We start from the raw sequence: 22,798 nt of genomic DNA on the forward strand, positions 1-22,798 counted from the left end.
CTACATATTCTTCAGTTATTAGAGACCAAGGAAATATTATTATGCCAATAAATAAATAGGCAAATTCCTTAAAACACACACATTCCTAAAAGTCACTCAGGAAGAAACAGATAACCATAACAATTAAAATTTTGAATTTATAATTTAAAATTTCCCTATAAAGAAAATTCCAGGCCCACATGACTGATTAATGCAATAAAATATAATAAAGAAATTATGCTATTTTATGCTAAACCTTTTTTAAAAAAGAATTCTGTGGGGCCAGTATTACCGTGATATCAAAATCAAACACATAAAAAGAAAACTTCATATCCATTTTTTTTTACAAAGATACAAAAACTTCACAACAAATTTTAGCATATTGAATCAAACAGTATATTTAAAGGGTTATAAGTCATGATCAACTGGGTTTTATTCCAGGAATAAACATTGAAAAACAATAATTAATGTAATTCATCATATTAACAAGCTTAAGAAGAAAAAATTTATATATTATTTATATATTAACATCTGAATAGAAACAGAAAAAGCATTTATCAAAATCCAAACTAGTAATTCTTCATAAAAATTCTCCACAAACTAGTAATGTAATGGAAATTCTACAACATGATTAACTGCATCTACAAAAAGCCTTCAGTAAGTTTTATACTTTAACAGTAAAGGACTCAATGCTTTTCCCCTAAGATCAGGAATAAGACAAGATTGTGTCTGTTTTCCTCACCTCTATCCATTATTGTATCGGGAGGTTCTAACCAGTGTAATCACGCAAGAAAACAGAAATAAAAGGCAACAAGATTAGAAAGGAAGAAGAAAGACTGTCTTTATTTTCAGACCACATGATCATCTGGAATCCCTTAGCAAATGGCATTTCTAACACACTAGACTAGGGTCTCTCATCCCAGCACTATTTACATTCTGGGTCAGATAATTTTTTGTTTGGGTAGTTGCTGGTAAACAGGAGGAGGCGGGTTATTGGTACATTGTAGGATATTTAGCAGCATCCCTGTTCTCTGCCCACTAGATGCCAGTAATTCTTCTTTACCTTCACCCCACTCAGCAAGCTTTAACCACTAAAAATTTGTCCCGACAATGACAAAAGTCCCCTGGAGGAAAAATCCCCCTCTCCTTGCTCATGTTGAGAGCTACTGTTCTAGAGTCAAAATGAAGGTGTATTACAGGATTTGTGAATGAAGTCAGTAAGAAGATGGCTACAGTATAAAAGTGAAAAATAAAAAAGGCCTGAACTATATTCACAATAGTAGCCTTGATCTGGAAAAGAAGGGACAGTAAGATTTAAATATTGTTTGAACAATAGGGTAGAATAGAGAAGGAGCTCAATTTTTGTTTGCATAGTGAAGTAGAGGTGTTACTAAAAAGATGATCATATTACATGTAACAGAAAACATGGGATTTGTTTTCTGAGAAATCAAAAGTGTCTGCATTTTCTGATCCCTAAGTACTTACAAATAAGAAGAATTGAAAAAAAAAAAAAAAGAACTTTATTAACTATGCTCTGATTTGTCTCTGGTCTTGACAGACATGAATTCAAGAAATCTTCCTAATTCCCCAGTCCTGAAAGTGGTTACTCCCACTGAAATGCAGAGCACTATATAGATTTGGGTTGCATAAGCATAACAGAGTAGCAGAATGGCCAATAGGGGCAAGATAGGACATTGTTAATCACACACTAGTAAAGAGAATCCTTCCATAGTTTCTCAGAAATGCACACCTTTCCTCTATCTGGAAAAGGAGGTAAGGGGCATAGTATATATAGCCAACTAGACTATATATATATAGCCAACTAGACTATGCCATTCCACCTAGGGTTGACAGCTATATCCATGTTTATTTTTTCATGTACAAAGCACAATATTTATTAGCATGTCAACATTTTGTCTTATTTTATATCTTAATATATTTCAATTTTTGGAAATTGTTATATGCAATAGTCAACAATGGGTTGAAACAATTCACCTTGGGATGAAAAGCAAAACACATTCCAGGAGCCTGTCGAGATATCAAAGCTTCACCTTTCTTCTCTTTTTCCCCTCCTTTCTTGTTGATGCCACCAGTAGTTCGTCTCAATCGCATCAAGTCTTTATTTAAGGAAAAAATATAATTTGTCATTAATCACATGAAAAATAGTTCAAGCATCATGTGTATCTTCTCCACAATATTATTTCTGTCATCTTTTGCATGTGATTAGGGTAAAAATAGCAAAAATTAGAACAATGAGCAAACACAGTTTTATTATTACTAGTTCATTAGGATATTTTCATTCCATACATTTCAAAACAAAGATAATGCAATGTTTATACCTTAATATATTTCAAAATATATTAATATACACATATATTTATATATGAATCACATATATGTATATATTATATATGACACATACTATTTATATACTATATTATGCTAAAAATATATGTGTATTATATATATATATATTATTATATATAAATATATATTACCATGACAGTCCAATCCTTTTCGTATAACCCATTTGGAGATTCTTCCATCTGCTGATATAGAAACTAGGATTTCTCTTTTGTCATCACCTGTTGTTCCTCGATCTTGTTCTATCCACTGTAGTTGCCATACAGGTCCCAAATGTTTTCGAGGTGATTCACTAAAACAGGAAAATGTCAAATATAGACTCATCATCATCATTTTTAAAAAAATTATAACTAATTTATGAATGTAATGCAAAAATAGCATGTAATATCAGCAAATGAGCTATAGACATTCATCAACATCCAATGAGATTTATTTTGAGAGCTTCAAGGTAGGATAAGGTAGTAGGATAAGTTAGTCTTGTAAAGATTTTTTTTTTATCTATGTGTATTAATGGTACAGGATAACAGATTTATTGTAGCCTAATCTTACATGCATATAACACAATTTGGTCAATTTCACTCCCCAAATACTCTCCTGACCCTCTTTTCCTCTTTCCCCTTGGTGTGCATCATCCATCATAAAGGTTGCACTTCTACTATCATAATGTTCTTTCTCTCTTTTTCCTCCTCCTTCCTTCCCATAGGAGAGAAAACATGATACTTTTCTGAGCTTGACTTATTTTGTCAACTTTATGGTCTCAAATTCTGTCCATTTTTCCATAAATGGCATAATTTTGTTCTTTGTGTGAGAAAAATACTTCCTTCTGTATAGATACCACATTGTATCATTCATCCATTGACAGGCACCTTAGCTGATTCCATGGCTTAGCTTTTGTGAATTGTGCTGTGATAAACTCAGGTATGCAGGTGTCTCTATAGTGTGCCAACTTTAATTCCTTCAATTGTATACCCAGGACTGGTACAGCTAGATCTCCTGGTAGTTCTATTTTTCAGTTTCTTGAGGAAACTATTTTCCATAGTAACTGTACTAATTTACATCCCCATGGACAGTGTGTGAGGGATCCTTTTTCCTCACACCCTCACCAGCGTCTAATAATATTTGAATTCTTGATGATTGATTGCCGTTTTCGCTGGGGCCAGATGAAATTGTATTATTTACTTCTATAGTTTCCTTATTTAGTTTTTGTTTGGAAGCTCTATCCAGTAGTGAGAGAAGTGGGTTAAAGTCACCCAGTATTATTATATTGTGGTGTATCTGACTCTTGAAATTGAGAAGAGTCTGTTTGATGTACATAGATGCTCCATTGTTTGGGGCTTAAATATTTATGATTGTTATGTCCTGCTTATATATACTCCTCTTAAGATGTATGAAATGTCCTTATTTGTCTCTTCTGATTAACTTTGGTTTATCTGAGATGAGAATCAAAAACCCTGATTGTTCAGGCAGTCCATATGAGTGATAAGTTTTTTTCCCATCCTTTCACCTCAGCCTGTGCATCCACTCAGCCCATGAGGGGAGTCTCTTGAAGGCAGCATATTTTTTGGTCTTGCTTTTTAATCCAATCTGCCAACCTATGTGTTTTGATGATGAGTTTAGGCTGTTCACATTCAAGATTATTATTGAGATATGATTTGTATTCCCTGTCATTTTGATTTATTTCTGTTTTTTGGATTTATCTTAGTTTCTCATTTGGTTGAATGTCCCTTTAGTGTAGATCCTCCCTTTGCTGGTTTTCACTTTTTTTTTTTTTTCCAATTCATTCTCATGGAATATTTTGTCAATAATACTCTGTAGTGTAGGCTTTCTAGTTGTGAATTCTTTTAATTTTTGTTGATCATGGAAGGTTTTAATTTCATCTTCAAATCTGAAACTTAATTTTGCTGGATATAAAATTCTTGGTTGGTATCCATTTTCTTTCAAAGCTTGAAAAATATTATTCCAGGACCTCCTAGCTTTGAGGGTCTGGGTTGAGAAATCAGATGAGATCCAAATTGGTTTTCCCCATAAGTAATTTGATTTTTTTCTCTCACAGCTTAATATTTTATCTTTATTCTCTGTTAGTCATTCTCATTATAATGTATCTTGGTGTGGATCTGCTGTAATTTTGTACACTTGGGGTCTTGTAAGCCTCTTGTATTTGATTTTCCATTCCATTCTTTGGGAAATTTTCAGCTATTATATCATTGAGAAGAGTGTGCATTGTTTGGTTTGTATCTCTGCTCCTTCATCTACTCCAATGATTCTTAAATTTGGTCTTTTCATTTATCCCATAATTCTTGGATGTTCTGTTCATGGTATCTTACCATCTTCTCTGCATGGTGAACTCTACTTTCAAGATTATATATTTTGTCTTCATCGTCTGAGGTTCTGTCTTCCAAGTAGTCCAGTCTGTTGGTGAGGCTTTCTATTGAATTTATAATTTGGTTTACTGATTCCTTCATTTAGAGGATTTCTGCTTGGTTTTTTTTTTTTTTTTTTTTCACAATCTCTAACCCTTTATTGAGGTGGCCTTTCACTTCCTGTATTTTTTCTTTGATTTCACTCATTATACTATCCTTTACTTCACATATCAGTTTAACTATGTACAATCTGAAATCCTTCTTGGACATTTCTTCTACTATGTTATCAGTGGCTTCTGTTGTTGAAACATCTTGATTTGTTTGGGGCACTTTATTCCCTTGTGTTTTCATGTTGTTAGTGTGTTTTCCCAACTAGAAGTACGGAGGCAGCATAAATTCTACCCTGTAGAACTATAGTGTCCGTAAAGGTTTCTAGCACTTCGCTTTTAGTGGTGAGAACAATATCAACAGAACCCAGTCTACACGATATACAGCCTTAATCTTAATAGCTCCCACTAAGGTGTCTACTGCTTTCTTGTATTAAACCAAAATGATAGAGTTCAGTATCTATCTACAGTACAAACAGAAAATTTGTTAAAATGGTTTACAATTTCAAATGCTGGATGAGAGAACAGAGGTAGTATGCGATATTCGTGAGGGAGGAAGAAAAAATCTAGAAGTAAAAATTCACAGGAAGAGTGCAAGAGGAGCTGACAGAGATTGGAGAAAATTTGGAAAGAAAATCCAAGAAAATAGACAAGAGAGAGGAAGAATATGAACACAGAGAAAAAATTAAAGACATTAGAATACAACAAAAATGCAAAACACCATTCTTATATCATTATCCTCCACACACTGATGCATAAAAAACATCCTGTTCCAAATATGGTAGAGAGATTAGCAAATCAAAAAATAAAATAAAATAAATCTTTCTGGAAAGTCGAACTGTCTCTGTCAGTGTTCAACAGTTTCTCAGCCCTGTCTCTGACATCTTTCAGGATTACCAAACCCAGATCAGCTCTTATAAACCCAGTCTCTATCCCACCCATCTGGGCTTCAGATACCTCAGGCTCAGCCATGCTGCAGTCCCAAGATCTCAATGCTGCTCCTACTGCAGAGAGACCACTAGGGATACACTCATGCAAAGGAGCAACTCCAAGATGGAGCAGCAAGACAAGGGCCACCAGTACTCTCAGCAGGAAGATCCCAGGCTCCTCAAACCCACAGGCATCCCCACTCTAAACCTGCAGTCCTGGTTGGAGTCCCCAGTCAGAGGACCTGTTGGCACCTGGGCCTCAGGCCCTGGCTGGTGTCCCCAAATGGGTGCAGCCACATGCAACCAAACCTGGAGTCTCCTCCAAAGCAGTCCTCTAGGCCATGGTAGCAGTGATAGTGGCAGTGGTTGTTGGAAGCTATCAAGTCAAAAGCAGTGGTGGCTACAGCTGCAACTGCTGCTGTGGGGACAGCATCACCAGGCGATATCTGGGGGTCAGCAGCAGTGTTGGCTTCAGTTGCATCTGGGGCAACGGTGTCTTCTGTGGAAGCAGTATCCAGAAAGAAAACCTCCAGGCAACCTCAGGCTGGCAGTAGCAGAATCAGAGGCAGCAGCAATGTCTGTAGTGGTACAGGTGGAAGTTGATTGACAGAAGATTTCCAGTTCAGCGGCAGAGACCCTGGAGGTAGCGATGGAAGTAGTGTCTGAGGTAACTGAGCCAACCAAGGCTGTGCCCAGAGAAGAGACCTTCTGGAATGGCAGCAGTGTCTGTGGGGCAGCAGCGTCTGCGGCAGTGGCCCATCATCATCATCTTTTAAAGGCCTTCAAGTGTAAGTGATAAGAGCAGCTCCCTAGAGTATTGTGACCTACTTATATAATGATGTTTTTATTGTATTTCGAAAAATAGGAAAGAATCAATTTGCCCTAATATGCACTAATGTTTTTCAGGAAGGAAAATTTTACTGGCCTATAATTATATTAGCTATCCCTTAACAGGAATACAAAAGCAAAGATTGTATTTTATTACTCCATACATTAGCTCCTTCTCAGTTTAGTTGTGTAAATTCTGACTTTTACTTTATTTTAGACACATTGACTATAAGTGTCTTAATTTTTATAAACTATTTTTCATAGCTTAAATCAATTAGTCATTTAAATAATTTTCAAGTAAATAATTCTTGCAATATTTTGCTTTCTTGCTATGTTTCAAGATTGCCCACTGTGGTTCTCTTTATGGTTGATACCTGATTGTTTCTACAAAATTAAAATCACATTTCAGATTACTGACTTCTATCAGAGTAATGGGGTGCTCTATTCCTAGTACTTATTCCCTTGATTTAGTTATATAAACCTCCCAATACAACAGTTTGGAACTTTTTAAAAATCAAAAGTGCCTTTTGAACATTTGTAAAAATTATTGATCCTATTCCCAGACACAAGCATAAAGTTCCATTCTTACAAAATTATAAAAATAATTTCAAAGTTAAGGTTCAAAACCTTTGCTTTAATGACAATTTCCCATTCTAACTAAGTTATTCAAACATTATTACAAGTATACCACTCCATTTTTAGGTTGTACTTGTCTAGTAAAAAAACCTAACCAATTTGATAAATTTTCATCTTTAACTTTCTCATTTTTTCAACATAACTCACTCATTCATCATTCATCATTCATTTACTTTCTGCTGTTACATGCCTGATATTCTGTGACATACTGAGACTACAAAGGTAAGACTCAATCCTTACTATTGAGGAGCTTATACATAATCTTGGGAAGTCTATCTGTCTATCTATCTATCTATCAATCTATTTACAAATAATGTGTATGCAGTGTGACAAGGGCCATAATGAAGATATGTATAGTACACACAGAAGGGAAGAATGAGAAGCCTTCCTGGAGAAGATGGCCTGAAGCAATTGTTTAAGAATAACAATAAATTGTTAGGCTGAAATAAATTTGTTGGTGAGGTGGGAAAGAAAAAGATGAAGGAGATAATTGAATTAGGAAACAGAAATACAGATGGAGAGTATGAAGAAGTATTACATGTTTCAGAAATAACAGTAGAAATTTCAATAACACAAATATTCACTTAAAACTAAATAACATTAGAGTAAGTCTTCCCGAAAAAGTATGTATTGTATATTTACCTAATTCTTATATTCTCACCTACTATCCAGAATTGGAACATCCGTGTTGCTCTGTACATTATAAACTGCAATTGTACCATTGTGATAGCCAACTGCTAGCAGGTTAGGTGTTCCAATTGAAAAATCCACAGCAGTAACTCCATATGGACTCTGATAAATGCGTTCTGGCCACTGAATAAAGAAATAATTATATTTTAAACTTGTTTTCATAGATGATAGATAGTAAGGCAAGATATGAAAGTGGCTGAGACTAATCTGGTGGCAGTAGGGAGGTGAAAAAAAATCAGTTCACATTCAGTTACTCCTGTCTTCCTAACTCTATTATAGATAAAAATAAAATAGTTTTATTTTTATCAAAGTTGAATCAATCGTACTTGATATCTTTAATAAATGTGTCACTGGATTCTATAATACTATAGTATTTTGGTATTCTTTCAGCAGGATTACTATGAGCATCACATATCTACCTTCTTATGGAAACAAATAATGGGTAACAAATCATCTAGCATATATTTCTATATTCCAGTATTTATTTTAGACCTGTGTGACCTATTATATCTAACATAGAAAAATACACCAAAACATTCTAATTTGCTCTGCTGTACAAGTCCATCCAGTGTAATCTAAATTCTTTCCTCTTTCTAACCACACATGTGGAAAAGAAGACAAGTTACTGATAAATTCTCTGTGGATCCTTCCATATGTAGAACAATTTGCTTTTTTCTTTTATGCTATATAAACTTAGTGCCCTGACAGATTGGGGTTATTTAGAAAAAACTAACCACTTTTTATATACTCTTTAAACACTTCTCTACTTTTCCACTCTGCATTTCAGTTGCTTTTTATTTATTTTGTACTGGGGATTGAATACAGGGTACTCTACTACAGAGCTACTGAGATACTCACATTTTCATTTGCTTATTTTGAGACAGAGTATTGCTAAATTGCTAAAACTGGCCTTAAACTTGCAATCTCCTGTCTCATCCTCCTGAATAAATGGGATTACAAATGTGTGCCACCTCTCCCAGTTTAGATTTCAGTTTGGAATTAAAACTAAAGTAACAGACTGACCAGGCCTTTTTAGAAAAACAGATTACCATGATTCTTACTTATTCTTTTTTAAAATTAATGACAATAAGAAAGTCAACTTATTTTATATCTATTGAGGATAGCAGAGGTCATGTGATAAAGACCGATTCATAATGTTAAGAAACAATCAAGTCTAAAAAGAAATGTTTAATTTTTAAAGAATTTTCATTTGTATATTCATTCTTCTTTATAATTAGCTGTGATTATATAATTAATACTGGTTCAATTCTGCATCATCAGATCTAATAGCATATATAAGATGCTCAATAAATACTTATTAAATGAATTCATGAATGAATTCCCTTTACCCTATATAATCAAAAACATATTTTAATTATTATAGAGATAAACCAATGAAAATGAAGAAAAAAAATCCTAACAAAATTTTCTGAAATTTATTTATTATATAAACTATAAACTTTATGAGAATTTTGTCAACATTTAAATAATTAAACATGATTATTATTTCTGTTTGGGTTACCATGGGATTCTTTATTGACCAGCAGCAAGCCAATCCTCTATTTTGCTCTCGAAATCCAAAGTGCCCATAGCCCACAGCCAAAAGGTCCTAAAAAACAAATAAAAAATAGATTTAAAATAAAAGAAGACAGGGTAGGAATGTAGCTTAGTGATAGAGCACTTGCCTAGCATATGTGAGGCTCTGCGCTCAATACCTAGCCCAGCAAAAAATAAAAATTAAAATTAAAAATTACAAAAATATTTGGAAATATATAAAAATATCTATTAATTAACTATCTTAAACAATGCTGGCAAAACTTTTTGATTGCAGAAAAAATACCAGTAGAACATCTGTTTTCACCCTGTCCCTCCATTTTCCTAAGTAAATAAAATCAATCAGTATAATCCTCATTTTTGGGCTAAGGAATAAATATCTACAAAGAACTAATTGGTAAGTTCAGTGGTGCAATCAGTACTTAAAAGAACTCATTGCTAACAAGTTCTCTTACATATTGACATAATCTTCCCAAGACTGTTAAAGACATTTGTGTTAAAGGCAGATGCTATGGAATGAATGTTTCCCCCACAAAATTCATATATTGAAGCCTTAACTTCCAATAAAATTGACTTTGAAGATCGGGCTTTTTTGAAGGCATCAGAGCTCTGTCTTTTCCATGTAAGGATACACTGAGAAGGAGGTTGGAAGAGATTCACTGGGAATAAAATCAGCCAACACTCTGATCTTAGACTTCCAGACTACAGAACTGAGAGAAAATAAATTACTGTTGTTTAAGATGCATAGTTTATGGCATTTTGTTATGGCAGTCCAAGCTGACTAATATGGCAGGTCAGTTCAAAAATGCATATGTAAATAAATATGGACAAAAGTCCAATGACTGACCAAACCCAGATAATCAGAATAACTTGATTTTTAAAATATTATATTTTCTGGTTACCACCCAACTTTAAAAACCAATGTCATCTCTCCACAATTCCCTCTGCTTTAAGACTGTTTTCAGAATTACCCTTTCATCAGACATTAATAAACCCCTGTCATCTCTTTGAGATTCTACATAGGCACTACTCTAAGAAGCATTCTCAGTACCAAAGAGACTCTCTTTCGTACTCCCACAGTATTATTTATTTTTTTTAACCAAAGCATATGGAAAAGTATTCTATGGGGCACACTCTATGTGTAACTCAATTACTGCTGCACCTTAACAGATTGCCAGCAGAGTGACTGTCTAATAAACTTCTGCAGAATAAATTAATAAATATTATATGCCATATAATGTACCATATCTAATATATTTCTTTTTAGTTTCATTCAAAACAATTTAATTTAATCCCAATAGCAATGAATTAATTTTTAAAATGCAAGATTATTCACTTACTGAAAATGTTTCATACATCTTTATTAAAGACTGCTATTATAGTAGTAAATCCCATTTATTTATAAGATGTCCCAAAATGTGGTTTTTTGAAGACAAATCTGTAGCAAGCCTACTTTATTTTATTAAAAATAATAAACATAATAAAATGATGTGTCATTTAGGTTTCAATACAAATAATTATACATAAATGACAACTATTACATTTGCACACATAACCTGATAAAATGTGTTAATGAAGTAATAAGACTAATTCTTCTTTTATTTTCAATTTGTTCATTTCAGTTACACATGAAAGCAGAATGCATTTTCACATATCATACATACATGGAGTATATCTTCCCATTCCTGTGGTTGTACATGATGTGGAGTTACACTGTTCACATATTCATATACAAACACAGGAAAGTTATGTCTGATTCATTCTGTTGTTTTTAATCTGCCCTTCCTTCCCACCATTCACCCCTGTCCAATCCAGTAACCCCCTTTCTTCCTTTCCTCACTGCCTATTATGAGTCAGCATCTGCATATCAGAGAGAACATTTGGCCTTAGCATGATAGTATCCAGTTACATCCATTTATTGGCAAATTCCATAATTTCATTGTTTTTTATGGTTGAGTAATATTTCGTTGTGTATATATACCACATTTTCTTTATCCATTCATCTATTAAAGGGCACCTAGGTTGATTCCATAATTTAGCTATTGTGAATTGAGCTGCAATGAACACTGATGTGGCCACATCGCTACAGTATGCTGATTTTGAATCCTTTGAATATATGTCAAGGAGTGGGATAATTGTGTCAAATAGTGGTTTCATTCCAAGTTTTCTGAGCAATCTCCATACTGCTTTCTAGAGTGGTTTCACCAATTTGCATTCCCACCAGCAATATATGGGTGACCTTTTTTCACCACATCTTCACCAGCATTTATTGTTACTTGTATTCTTGATAATTGCCATTCTGATTGGGATGAAATGAAATCTCAGTGTCGTTTTAATTTGCATTTTTCTAATTGCTGGGGTGTTGAAAATCTTTTTCATATATTTGTGGACTGATTATATTTGTTCTACTGTGAAGTGCCTGTTCAGTTCTTTAGCCCATTTACTGATTGGGTTATTTGCTTTTTTGGTGTTAAGATTTTTGAGTTCTTCATGTATCCTGGAGATTAATACTCTACCTGAGGTGCAGGTGGCAAAGATTTTCTCCCATTGTGTAGGCTCTCTCTTCATGTCCTGATTGTTTCCTTTACTTGAAGAAACTTTTTAGTCTGACACCATCTCATTGATTCTTGATTTTATTTCTTGCACTTCAAGAGTCTTATTGAGGAAGTTGGTTCCTAAGCAGATATGATAGAGTTGGGCCTACTTTTTCTTCTAGAAGGCACAGGGTCTCTTTTCTAATGTGTAGGTCCATGAGGCATGTTGTTTTGTGCAGGGTGAGAAATAGAGGTCTAATTTCATTTTATTACAAATGTATTTCCAGATTTCCCAGCACCATTTGTTGAAGAGGCTATCTATTCTTCAATGCATATTTATGGACCCTTTGTTTAGTATGAGATAACTGTATTTATGTGGATTTCTCTCTGTGTTTTCTGTTCTGTACTATAGTCTTCATGTCTGTTTTAGTGCCAATACCATGCTGTTTTTGTTACTATATGTTTGTAGTATAATTTAAGGTCTGGTATTATAAAGCCTCCTACTTCACTTCTCTTGCAAAGCATAACTTTGGCTATTCTGGGCCTCTTATTTTCTCCAAATGAATTTCATGACTGTTTTTCTATTTCTATGAAAAACATCATCAGTACCTGAATAGGAATTGCTGTGAATTAGTATAGCACTTTTGGTAGTATGGCCATTTTATTTATTTTTTATTGGTTGTTCAAAACATTACAAAGCTCTTGACATATCATATTTCATACATTTGATTCAAGTGGGTTATGAACTCCCATCTTTACCCCGTACACAGATTGCAGAATCACATCGGTTACACATCCACGTTTTTACATATTGCCATACTAGTGACTGTTGTATTCTGCTATCTTTCCTATCCTCTACTATCCCCCCTCCCCTCCCCTCCCATCTTCTCTCTCTACCCCATCTACTGTAATTCATTTCTCTCCCTTGTTTTTTTTTCCCTTTCCCCTCACATCCTCTTATATGTAATTTTGTACAACAATGAGGGTCTCCTTCCATTTCCATGCAATTTCCCTTCTCTCTCCCTTTCCCTCCCACCTCTCATCCCTGTTTAATATTAATCTTTTTCTCATGCTCTTCCTCCCTGCTCTGTTTTTGGTTGCTCTCCTTATATCAAAGATGACATTTGGCATTTGTTTTTTAGGGATTGGCTAGCTTCACTTAGCATAATCTGCTCTAATGAGTATGGCCATTTTAACAATATTAATTCTGCCTAACCAAGAGCATGGGAGATATTTCCATCTTCTTAGGTCTTCTTCAATTTCTTTCTTTAGCATTCTCTAGTTTTCATTGTAGAGGTCTTATACCTCTTTTGTAATTTTGATTCCCAAATATTTTATTTTCTTTCAGGCTATTGTCAATGGACTAGTTTTCCTAATTTCTTTTTCAGTAGATTCATCATTGATGTATAGGAAAGCAATTCATTTATGGGTGTGAATTTTATATCCTGCTACTTTGCTAAATTAATTTATGAGATCTATAAGTTTTCTGGGGCAATTTTTTTTGGGGGGGAGTTGTTCTAAAAATAAGCATGTTGTCACTAAATAGGGATAGTTTAACTCTTCTTTTCCTATTTGTATTCCTTTTATTTCTTCTCTCTAATTGCTCTGGTTAGAGTTTCAAGGAATATATTGAGTAGAAGTTGTGAAAGAGGGCATCCCTGCCTTGTTTCAGTTTTTAGAGGGAACACTTTCAATTTTTCTCCATTTAGAATGACATTTGCTTTGTTTTACCATATATAGCTTTTACAATGTTGAGATATGTTCCTACTATTCCTAATTTTTCTAGTGTTTTGAAAACAAGTGGATGCTGTATATTGTCCAATGCTTTTTTCAGCATCTATTAAGAAAATCATGTGATTCTTGTCTTTTAAGTCTATTGATGTGATGAATTACATTCATTGATTTCTGTATGTTGAACCAACTTTTCATCCCTTGGATGAACCCCACTTGATCATGGTGCACTATCTTTTAAATATGTTTTTGTATAAAATTTATCAGTATTTTATTAAGAATTTTTGCTTCTATGTTCACCATGGATACTGATGTGAAGTTATTTATCCTTGATGTGTCTTTGTCTGGTTTTGGTATTAGGGGGCTTCATAGAATGAGTTGGGAAAGGTTCCCTCCTTTTCTATTTCATAGAATAATTTCAGGAATGTTGGTGTAAATTCTTCTTTGAAGGTCTGGTAGAACTCAGTTGAGAATCCATGTGGTCCTGGGATTTTCATTGTTGGTAGACTTTTGATGATGTCTTCAATTTCATTGCTTGCAATTTATCTGTTTAGATGTTCGATGTTCTCCTGATTCAATTTGGGTAGGTCACATGTCTACAGAAATTTGTCAATGTCTCCAAGTTCTTATATTTTATTAGAATTTAAGTTTTCAAAACAAGTTCTGAATGTAGTCTGTATTTCAGTAGTGTCTGTTGTGTTATTTCCTTTTGTATCACAAATTTTAGTAATCTGAGTTTTCTATTTCTCTTTGTTAGCTTGGCTAAGGGTTTATTAATTTTATTCATTTTTTCAAAGAACAAACTTTTTGTTTTGTCTATTTTTTGGATTTTTTTGTTTTAATTTCATTGATTTCAGGTGTAGTTTTCATTACTTCCTGTCTTCTGCTTCTGGTATTTATTTGTTCTTCTTTTTCTACAGCTTCGAGATGTAATGTTAGGTTATTTATTTGTTGACTTTCTATTCTTTTAATGAATGAGCTCAATGCAATCAATTTTCTTCTTAGTATTGCCTTCATAGTGTTCCAGATTTTTGATATATTATATCACTATTCTCACCTCTAAGTATTTTTTAAATTTCATCCCTGATTTCTTCACATTTCCACTGGTCATTTAATAGTGTATTATTTAGTTTCCAGTTGTTAAGAGTAACTTTTATTTCTTATTTTATCATTCATTTCTAATTTCATTCCCTTATGATCTGACAAAATGCAGGTATTATCTCTATTTTGTTGCATTTGCTAAGAGTTGCTTTGGGACCTAAAGTATGATCTGTTTTAGAGAAGGATCTGTGTACTGCTGAGAAGAAAGCGTATTTGATTGTTGATTTATGAACTATTCTATGTTATGTCTATATAAATTATTGATTGTATTTTTTTGGGGGTACAGGGATAGAACAATTGAGGGACACTTGCCCAGTGAGCCACATTCCCACACCCTATTTTATATTTTATTTAGAGACATAGTCTCACTGAGTTGCTTAGTGTCTTGCTTTTGCTGAGGCTGGCTTTGAACTTGAGATCCTCCTGTCTCAGCCTCCCGGCTGCTGGAATTAAAGGCATGTGCCAACATACCCAGCATTGATTGTATTTTTTAGTTCTATAGTTTCTTTGTTTAGTTCTTGTTTGAAGGATCTATCCAGTGGTGAGCGAGGGGTATTGAAGTCACCCAGTATTTATGTGTTGTGATTTGTTTGATTCTTGAAATAGTGAAGGGTTTCTTTGATGTATATAGATGCTCCATTATTTGGGGCATAAATATTTAATATTGTTATGTCTTGTTGATGTAGAATTCCCTTGAACAGTATGAAATGTTCTTGTCAATATTCAAATGTCCTTCTTCAAGCCAATTAACTTTGGTTTGATATCCACTTTATGAGGACAGAAATCCTTGATGTGAATAAGATCCATATGAATGATAGGATTTTTCCCATCCTTTTACCTTAAGTCTGTGGATGCTTTGAATACAAGTTGAGTCTTTTGTAGACAGCATATTGCTCATTTTTTTTTTAAAATCCAATCTTCACTCCATGTCTTTGATCAGCATTTAGGCCATTTACATTCAATGTTATTATTGAGAAATAATTTTTATTCCCTGTTATTTTGATTTATTTCTGATTTTTAATTTGAATTAGTTTGTCCTTCGACTATTCTTCTAGAATAGTTCCTCCCAATGCTGGTTTCCCCTTTTTTCATTTCTTCTTCATGAAATATCTTATTGAGTATGTTTTGTACTGCAGGCTTTCCAGTTCTGAATTCAATTTTAACTAACTCTTGTTCATTATGGAAGGTTTTATTTCATCATTAATTCCAAAGCTTAGTTTTGCTGAGTATAATATTCTTGGCTGGCTTCCTCGTTCTCCCAGACCTTGATATGTTATTCCAAGACTTCCTATCTTTGAGGGTCTGGGTTTAAAGATCAGTTGAGATCCAGACTGATTTCCCTCTAAATGTGACCTGTCATTTTTCTCTGGCAGCATTTAAAATTCTATCCTTATTCTGTATGTTAGGTATTTTCAAAGTAATGTGCCTTGGTGTGGGTCTGTATATTTGTATATTTGGGGTCATGTAAGCTTTCTGTATTTGATTTTCCATTTCATTCTTTAGATTTGGAAAATTTTTTGGTCTTATTTCAATGAAAAGATTGTACATTCCTTTTTTTTTTTTTTTTTTTTTTTTTATCTCTGAGCTTTCCTCTATCCCAATTAATCTTAAATTTGGTCTTTTCAGTTTATTCCATATTACTTGAAGTTTTAATTTGGTTTATTGATTCCTTCATTTCAAAGATTTCTGTTTTTTTTTCTCCAGAATGTCTCTTTCTTGAAGTGATCTTTCACTTCTAGTATTTTCTCTCTAATTTCACTCCTTATACCATCCTTTCTTTCACGTATCAGTTTAACTATGTAGATTCTAAACTCCCTCTCTGACATTTCTTCCACTGTGGTGCCAATGAATTCTGTTATTGGAGTATATTGGTTTGTTTGGGGCAATTTATTCCCTTGCTTTTTCATCTAACAGTATGAATCTAAGGCAGTAGAGTTTTTAACCCTGTGGATTAGAATGTCACTGAAGGTTTCCAGTACCTCACTGTTTAGGGGGAGTCAAATAACAGCAATAACCAATTCAAACAATATACTGCATTAAATCAAATAGTTCCTACTATGACATCCACAATGTTAATTATAATAATAAACAAATGATATGATCAGTTATTGCCTACAATAAAACAGCAAGTTTGCAAAATGGTTTACAATTTCAAATGTTGGACAGGGAGAGAAGAGAAGTGATATATAGGATGTGATGATTATGAGGGAGGAGAGAAAATAGAAGTAAAAAGATTAAAGAAAGAATGAAAGAGAATAACAGATTGGCTGATAGTGGAAGAAAAGGAGAAAAAGAATCAAGGAAAACACATAAGAGAAAAATATAAAGTGAAGTGTTAAAAATTAAAAATAAATCAAAATAACAGAATGTAAAACAAAACTAAGACATTACTAATCAAATATCCTAGTCCCCCAAAAATTCATTCATGAAAAATAACTGGCTTCAAAAATGCTAGAAATGAGAAAAAAATCAAGTATGAGTATGCATAAATATTCATGAAGCATTAAAGTCACAATTGAAAAGAGAAAAAGAATTTTTAAAAAATTCTTGATTATTAAAAAAGAACAAAATCATGTCATTTGCAGGTAAATGGATGACAATGGAGAAGATAATGCTAAGTGAAGTTAGCCAATCCCCCCAAAACAAATGCCAAATGTTTTCTCTGATATAAGGAGGTTGACTCATAGTGGAGTAGGGAGGGAGAGCATGGGAGGATTAGATTAATTCTAGATAGGGAAGAGGGGTGGAAGGGAAACGGAGGGGGCAGGAAATTAGCAAGGATGGTGCAATGTGATGGACATCATTATACAAAGTACATGTATGAAGACTTGAATTGGATGTCAACATACTTTGTGTTCAAACAGAGATATGAAAAATTGTGGTATATATGTGTATTAAGAATTGTAATGCAAAAAAGTACATGTTCAAAGGCATAAATTGGCGTGAACATACTTTATATATAGAGATATGAAAAACTGTGCTTTATATGTGTAATAAGAATTGTAATACATTCTACTGCTGTCGTGTATTTATATATAAAAAAATAAAATCAATAAAAAAATCTTGATGAAAAGTTAAAGAATTCTCAGCTTCTTTTCTTAGGGGGGTATGGTGGGGTCTTCTGGAGCATGATACTTCACCCTGGGGACTGTTGGAGTGAGAGAGGTAAACCCATAGATGGAATTCCTGGAGGCAGGGTTTAGGCTTAGGTGGGCTCCAGGTTCTTCGCTGAATGCCAATTGGTCTGGATAGTTTAAATCAGTGCACCTCCAGTGCCCAGGACTTGCTGGTCCCTGTCGAAAGACTGGATCCCAGGGATCTCCCTAGGTTTCACTCATGTCATGGAGGAGCTAATTCTTTTTTTTTTTTTTTTTAATTTTTTATTGTGGGTTGTTCAAAACATTACAAATTTCTTGACATATCATATTCCACACTTTGATTCAAGTGGGTTATGAACTCCCACCTTCACCCCATACACAGATTGCAGAATCACATCAGTTACACATCCATTGATTTACAAATTGCCATACTAGTGTCTGTTGTGCTCCGCTGCCTTTCCCATCCTCCACCCTCCGAGCTAATTCTGAATTCCTTATATCACCCGTGGACCCCTTGTTTCCTGGTCTTGGGTTCAGTCTTCAAACTCAATTTATCCTGCCTCCACCCTTCCAATTCCTGGCCAGATATGTCTCTCCAAGAAGGTCCTACAAACCATCAGATTGGAGGGGCAGGGATAGAGCCAGGTGGATTTCCACAACCATTTGTCCTCTATATAAACCTCTCTCCATGTCTGATTTTCTCCTGGTAAGTTAAGTACACTCTTTGTTGTGTAATGTTTGCTTACTGGACCTGTATTTCAGGCGAAACTCAGGTTTGCAAGAAATTGGCTCTTTTAGTTGCCAGTATCCATGCATGTGCTGCAAAATTATTCCTTCCTTTGTCCTCTGCATGCTGTGTGGAGAGATGGTGGTTTCTTTCCCCCACAACGATATTGTGCACTGCGCCTTTCAGTTTAAGACAATTTCCTTGATCTCTAAATGCTCCATACCTAGACATGCCTCAGGTCTCCTAAAAGTGCAGGTTCCTATAATTGCCTTATCCCTCCACTTTGCTCATGGAGGGACCACTGTGGATAATGCTTGCTGCTTGGTCATGGCAGTGGCTGAGCTGCTGGGGATTTCTTCCTTATTTTATTATATCCAACCTCTTGAGTCACCGATCTGCTTTGAATGTCTAGTTTTAAATTCCAGTGAAGTCCACCACCCGGCTTTTTTTGTTCACCCACCTTGATGAGAAGCTGCCTTTCTGCTTTTTTGGTTTCACATCATGGAACACCTAGGAATGCGAACTCCTTTATTCCGCTATCTTGAAAACCACCATAAGGCACAATTCAGGATAGCTAACTGTGGAATCAACCTAGTGCCCTTCAATAGATGAATAGATAAAAAAAATGTGGCATATATAGACAATAGAGTATTAATCAGCAATAAAAGAGAATAAAATCATGGCATTTGCAGGTAAATGGATAGAGTTGGAAGAGATAATGCTAAGTGAAGTTAGCCAAAAAACCAAATGCTAAATGTTTTCTCTGATATAAGGAGAATGATTCATAGTGGGGTAGGGAGAGGAAGCATGGGGAGGAATAGATGAACTCTAGATAGGGCAGAGGGGTGGGAGGGGAAAAGAGGGGGCATGGGGTTAGAAATGATAGTAAAATGTGATGGACATTATTATCCAAAGTACATTGATGAAGACATGAATTAATGTCAATATACTTTGTATACAACCAGAGATATGAAAAATTGTGCTCTATATGTGTAATAAGAATTGTAATGCATTCTACTGTCATATATAAATAAACAAATTAATTAAAAAAAGCAAACCATCATAAGGCTAATTCTTAAATATATGTAATACAATGTAATTCTAAAAAAAATTGTTTTGAGCACTTTAAAAACACACTATTTATCTCAAAGATAGTGTTATTCTCCAAAAGGTTTCTGAAATTGCTAAATTCCAAAATTTAGATTTAGAAATGGGAAATGTCTTCAGAATAAGTTTATAAACTCCAGGAGGAAATTGGCTTTGTTATTCTATAATTATTTCTTCTTTACAAGCAAACATACCATTTCTGAGCTTGATTCAGCTTTTTGTTTGTTTGTATTAAAAGGATTTTTGGCAGTGCAATAGTTAAGGGTGAGAACTTGGTGCCAGGTTATCTGTTTAGATTGACTGTTTCATTTAATAGTTGTGATCATTGGGTAAGTTATTTAAACTTTTTGCATCTCAGTTTCCTCATCAACATAATGAAGAAAACAATAATACCTAAAAGTGTTAACACAGGTATAACACAACACTGTCTGGTTTATACTGTTTAAGTGTTTGCTAATATTAGTAGTAATAGCATTTAAAGGAATCTCAAAATTATTTTGCCTATTTGCAGAGTCATTGGATTGAAGTATATACTTCTAAATATGACTAATTTGAGGAGAATCTGAATTTTGTTACATGAGTTTTGGTATATGTTAAAATTAATCAACCATATGTTACTTTCTAGCATGTGTCTTAGTATCTGAAATGAATTGAGAATACCATGTCCCAAGTACATGTCCTAAAATAAAAATGATAATGTTTTATATATATGTATGTGTACACACACACACACACACACACACACACACACGATCTTGTAACTGTTTTATTTTCCCTTTTCGAAATATGAAGTAGTTTTAGGGACATTCTAAAATTGGGGATTAATTTTAATTAATTGCCTCATAGAGGAAAAAAGTCTTCATTACTAGAATTTGACAGTTGTCCTTAAATCCTAGAGATGGAATTATTAAAATATTTGATAACTTACTGTATTTGTTTTATTCCAGGCAAGGCTGCTTATGTTAAGGCCTTTGGTTAAGTCACAGGAAAAAGACCAAAGTCGTTCCAAATTGGCTGGTTCTCCAACTATTTCTTCTATTTCTTCCTCCTCCTCCTTAACTTCTTCCTCTACTTCTTCAAGTTTTTCTCCTTCTAAAACCTCTTTAGGCTCTTCAGGTTCAAGTTCTAAAATAAAATAGAAACCTCATTGTATTCTATACCTTTAGGGGGCCTTCCAAAGTCTCCAAACAGGATATCTATCTGCCACTTAGAATTTAAGCACCATAGATCTACTAGATCATATGACCAAAGTGATAGGGTACTTTGAATAGTAGCCTGGATCTGTTGCAGTCTCCGGTTGTTCTGGGTCCTACTGAAAACTAGCAGTTTTATTGACCACTCAGTAAATGGGCCAGGCTAGAACATCCAGATTAGGAATACACTGCCTCCATTGTGCCTCCTGCTTTTCTTTTTGGTTGGAAAGGGACCAGGTGCAAAACTTCACCTTAGAAGGTATAGCTCAACTTATCCCACCCCAAGGGATTCCTAGAAATTCCACTGAGATAAAAGTTACCTTTTTCTATCAAATTTATTTCCCGCTCTGTGATGTGCAAATATCTCACCATAGGTTTAATACTTGTTTACTAGGTCCAACTAGTATAATATTATCAATGAAATGGACCAGTCTTGTGAAAGTGAAAGACTGGTTGAAGAACTGAAGAACTGATATATCATGGAGATAAGATAATAAAGGTATATAGCTTCCAACATTTTTTATTTTGTCACAGAAATTGAAAAGAGAAAAAGGAGCATTGCCGTATCAATAGTTATACATGATATATGAAGGAGACATATTAGTTTACTCAGACTATGAAGTTCCATCTGGAGTGCCAGTTGCCCTTGGAGTTACCACCTAGGTTAAGTTGATAATAATTTACTGTGATTCTCCAAGATTCATGTTTTCTACATAAGCCAAATGCGTGAGTCAAATGAGAGATATGGTGGGAACCCACATCCCTGCATATCTCAAGTCTTTTGCAGTAGCTCTAACCTCTACAATCACTCCGGGAACGTTTCATTGCTTTTGGTTTACTATCATTACCATCCAAACTTTGTAGCCTACATTACGGTTCATTCTTGGCGTTATATATTCTATGAATCTTGACAAATGTATAATGACATTTATCCTCCATTATAGTATCATACTGAACAGTTTCACTGCTCTAAAGGTTTTCTATGCTCTACTTTCACCCTTTCCTGCCCCCTTACCCCTGGCAAGCATTAATCTTTTCACTCATTCCATAATTTTGCCTTTTCTCAATGTAATGCAGTTGGAATCATGCAGTTCATGGCCTTTTCAGATTGACTTCATTTGCATTTAAGTTTCCTCCATGTCTTTCATAGCTTGATAATCTATCACTGAATAGTATTCCAATATCTGAATGTACCACAGTATATTTTTCCATTTATTCCTGAAGGACATCCTTGATTGCTTCCAAGTTTTGGCAATTATGAATAAAGCTCCTATAAACATCCAAGTTCAGCTTTTATATGCAAACAAACATTTTAAGTCATTTGCATAAATACCAAGGAGAAATAGTTAGATTGTATGGTAAGAATATTCCACCAGCAATGAATGAGAGTTCTTCCACACCTTCAACATCATTTTGTATTGTCAGTGTTTTGAGTTTGGCCATTCTAATAGGTGTGTAGTGGTTTCTCATTTTTGTTTTAATTTGCAATTCCCTAATGACATATTTTATATGCACAATTGCCATATGTGTATCTTCTTTGGTTAAATGTCTCTTCAAATCTTTTATTTATTTTTAAATCATGTTTTTTATTCCCTGATTGTTGGGCTCTAATAAATTTTCCTATATTTTGCACAATTGTCACTTACCAGCTATGTTTTTTTTTTCCCCACATTTTATTGGTGCTACTATAGTTGTACATAATGGTGGGATCTGTCTACACATTTGTACATGCATTATATAATTTGGCCAATATCTTTCTTCAGCTATACTTCTTCCCCTCAGCTATGTCTTTTGCACATATTTTCCTCGGTGATTTGTTTTCTTATTTTCTTAATGGTATATTTCACAGAATACAGGTTA

At 34.2% G+C, this 22,798-nt stretch overlaps 1 protein-coding gene across 3 annotated transcripts in view; it reads right to left on the reverse strand.

Annotated features, from left to right (window-relative positions):
* Dnai4 (dynein axonemal intermediate chain 4) overlaps positions 1–22,798 on the reverse strand; it is a 117,559-nt gene that overhangs the window by 18,629 nt on the left and 76,132 nt on the right. For all 3 annotated transcript variants that reach the window (XM_071617938.1, XM_027949563.3, XM_071617939.1), the window contains 5 exons: positions 20,674–20,870; positions 9,416–9,502; positions 7,865–8,016; positions 2,478–2,635; positions 1,975–2,096 (listed from right to left, as the gene is read on the reverse strand). In XM_071617938.1, coding sequence (XP_071474039.1) covers positions 1,975–2,096; positions 2,478–2,635; positions 7,865–8,016; positions 9,416–9,502; positions 20,674–20,870 — 716 coding nt within the window. The remainder of the gene's footprint in view (positions 1–1,974; positions 2,097–2,477; positions 2,636–7,864; positions 8,017–9,415; positions 9,503–20,673; positions 20,871–22,798) is intronic.

This window comes from Marmota flaviventris, chromosome 10, assembly GCF_047511675.1.
Source record: "Marmota flaviventris isolate mMarFla1 chromosome 10, mMarFla1.hap1, whole genome shotgun sequence".
Taxonomy (NCBI): Eukaryota; Metazoa; Chordata; class Mammalia; order Rodentia; family Sciuridae; genus Marmota; species Marmota flaviventris.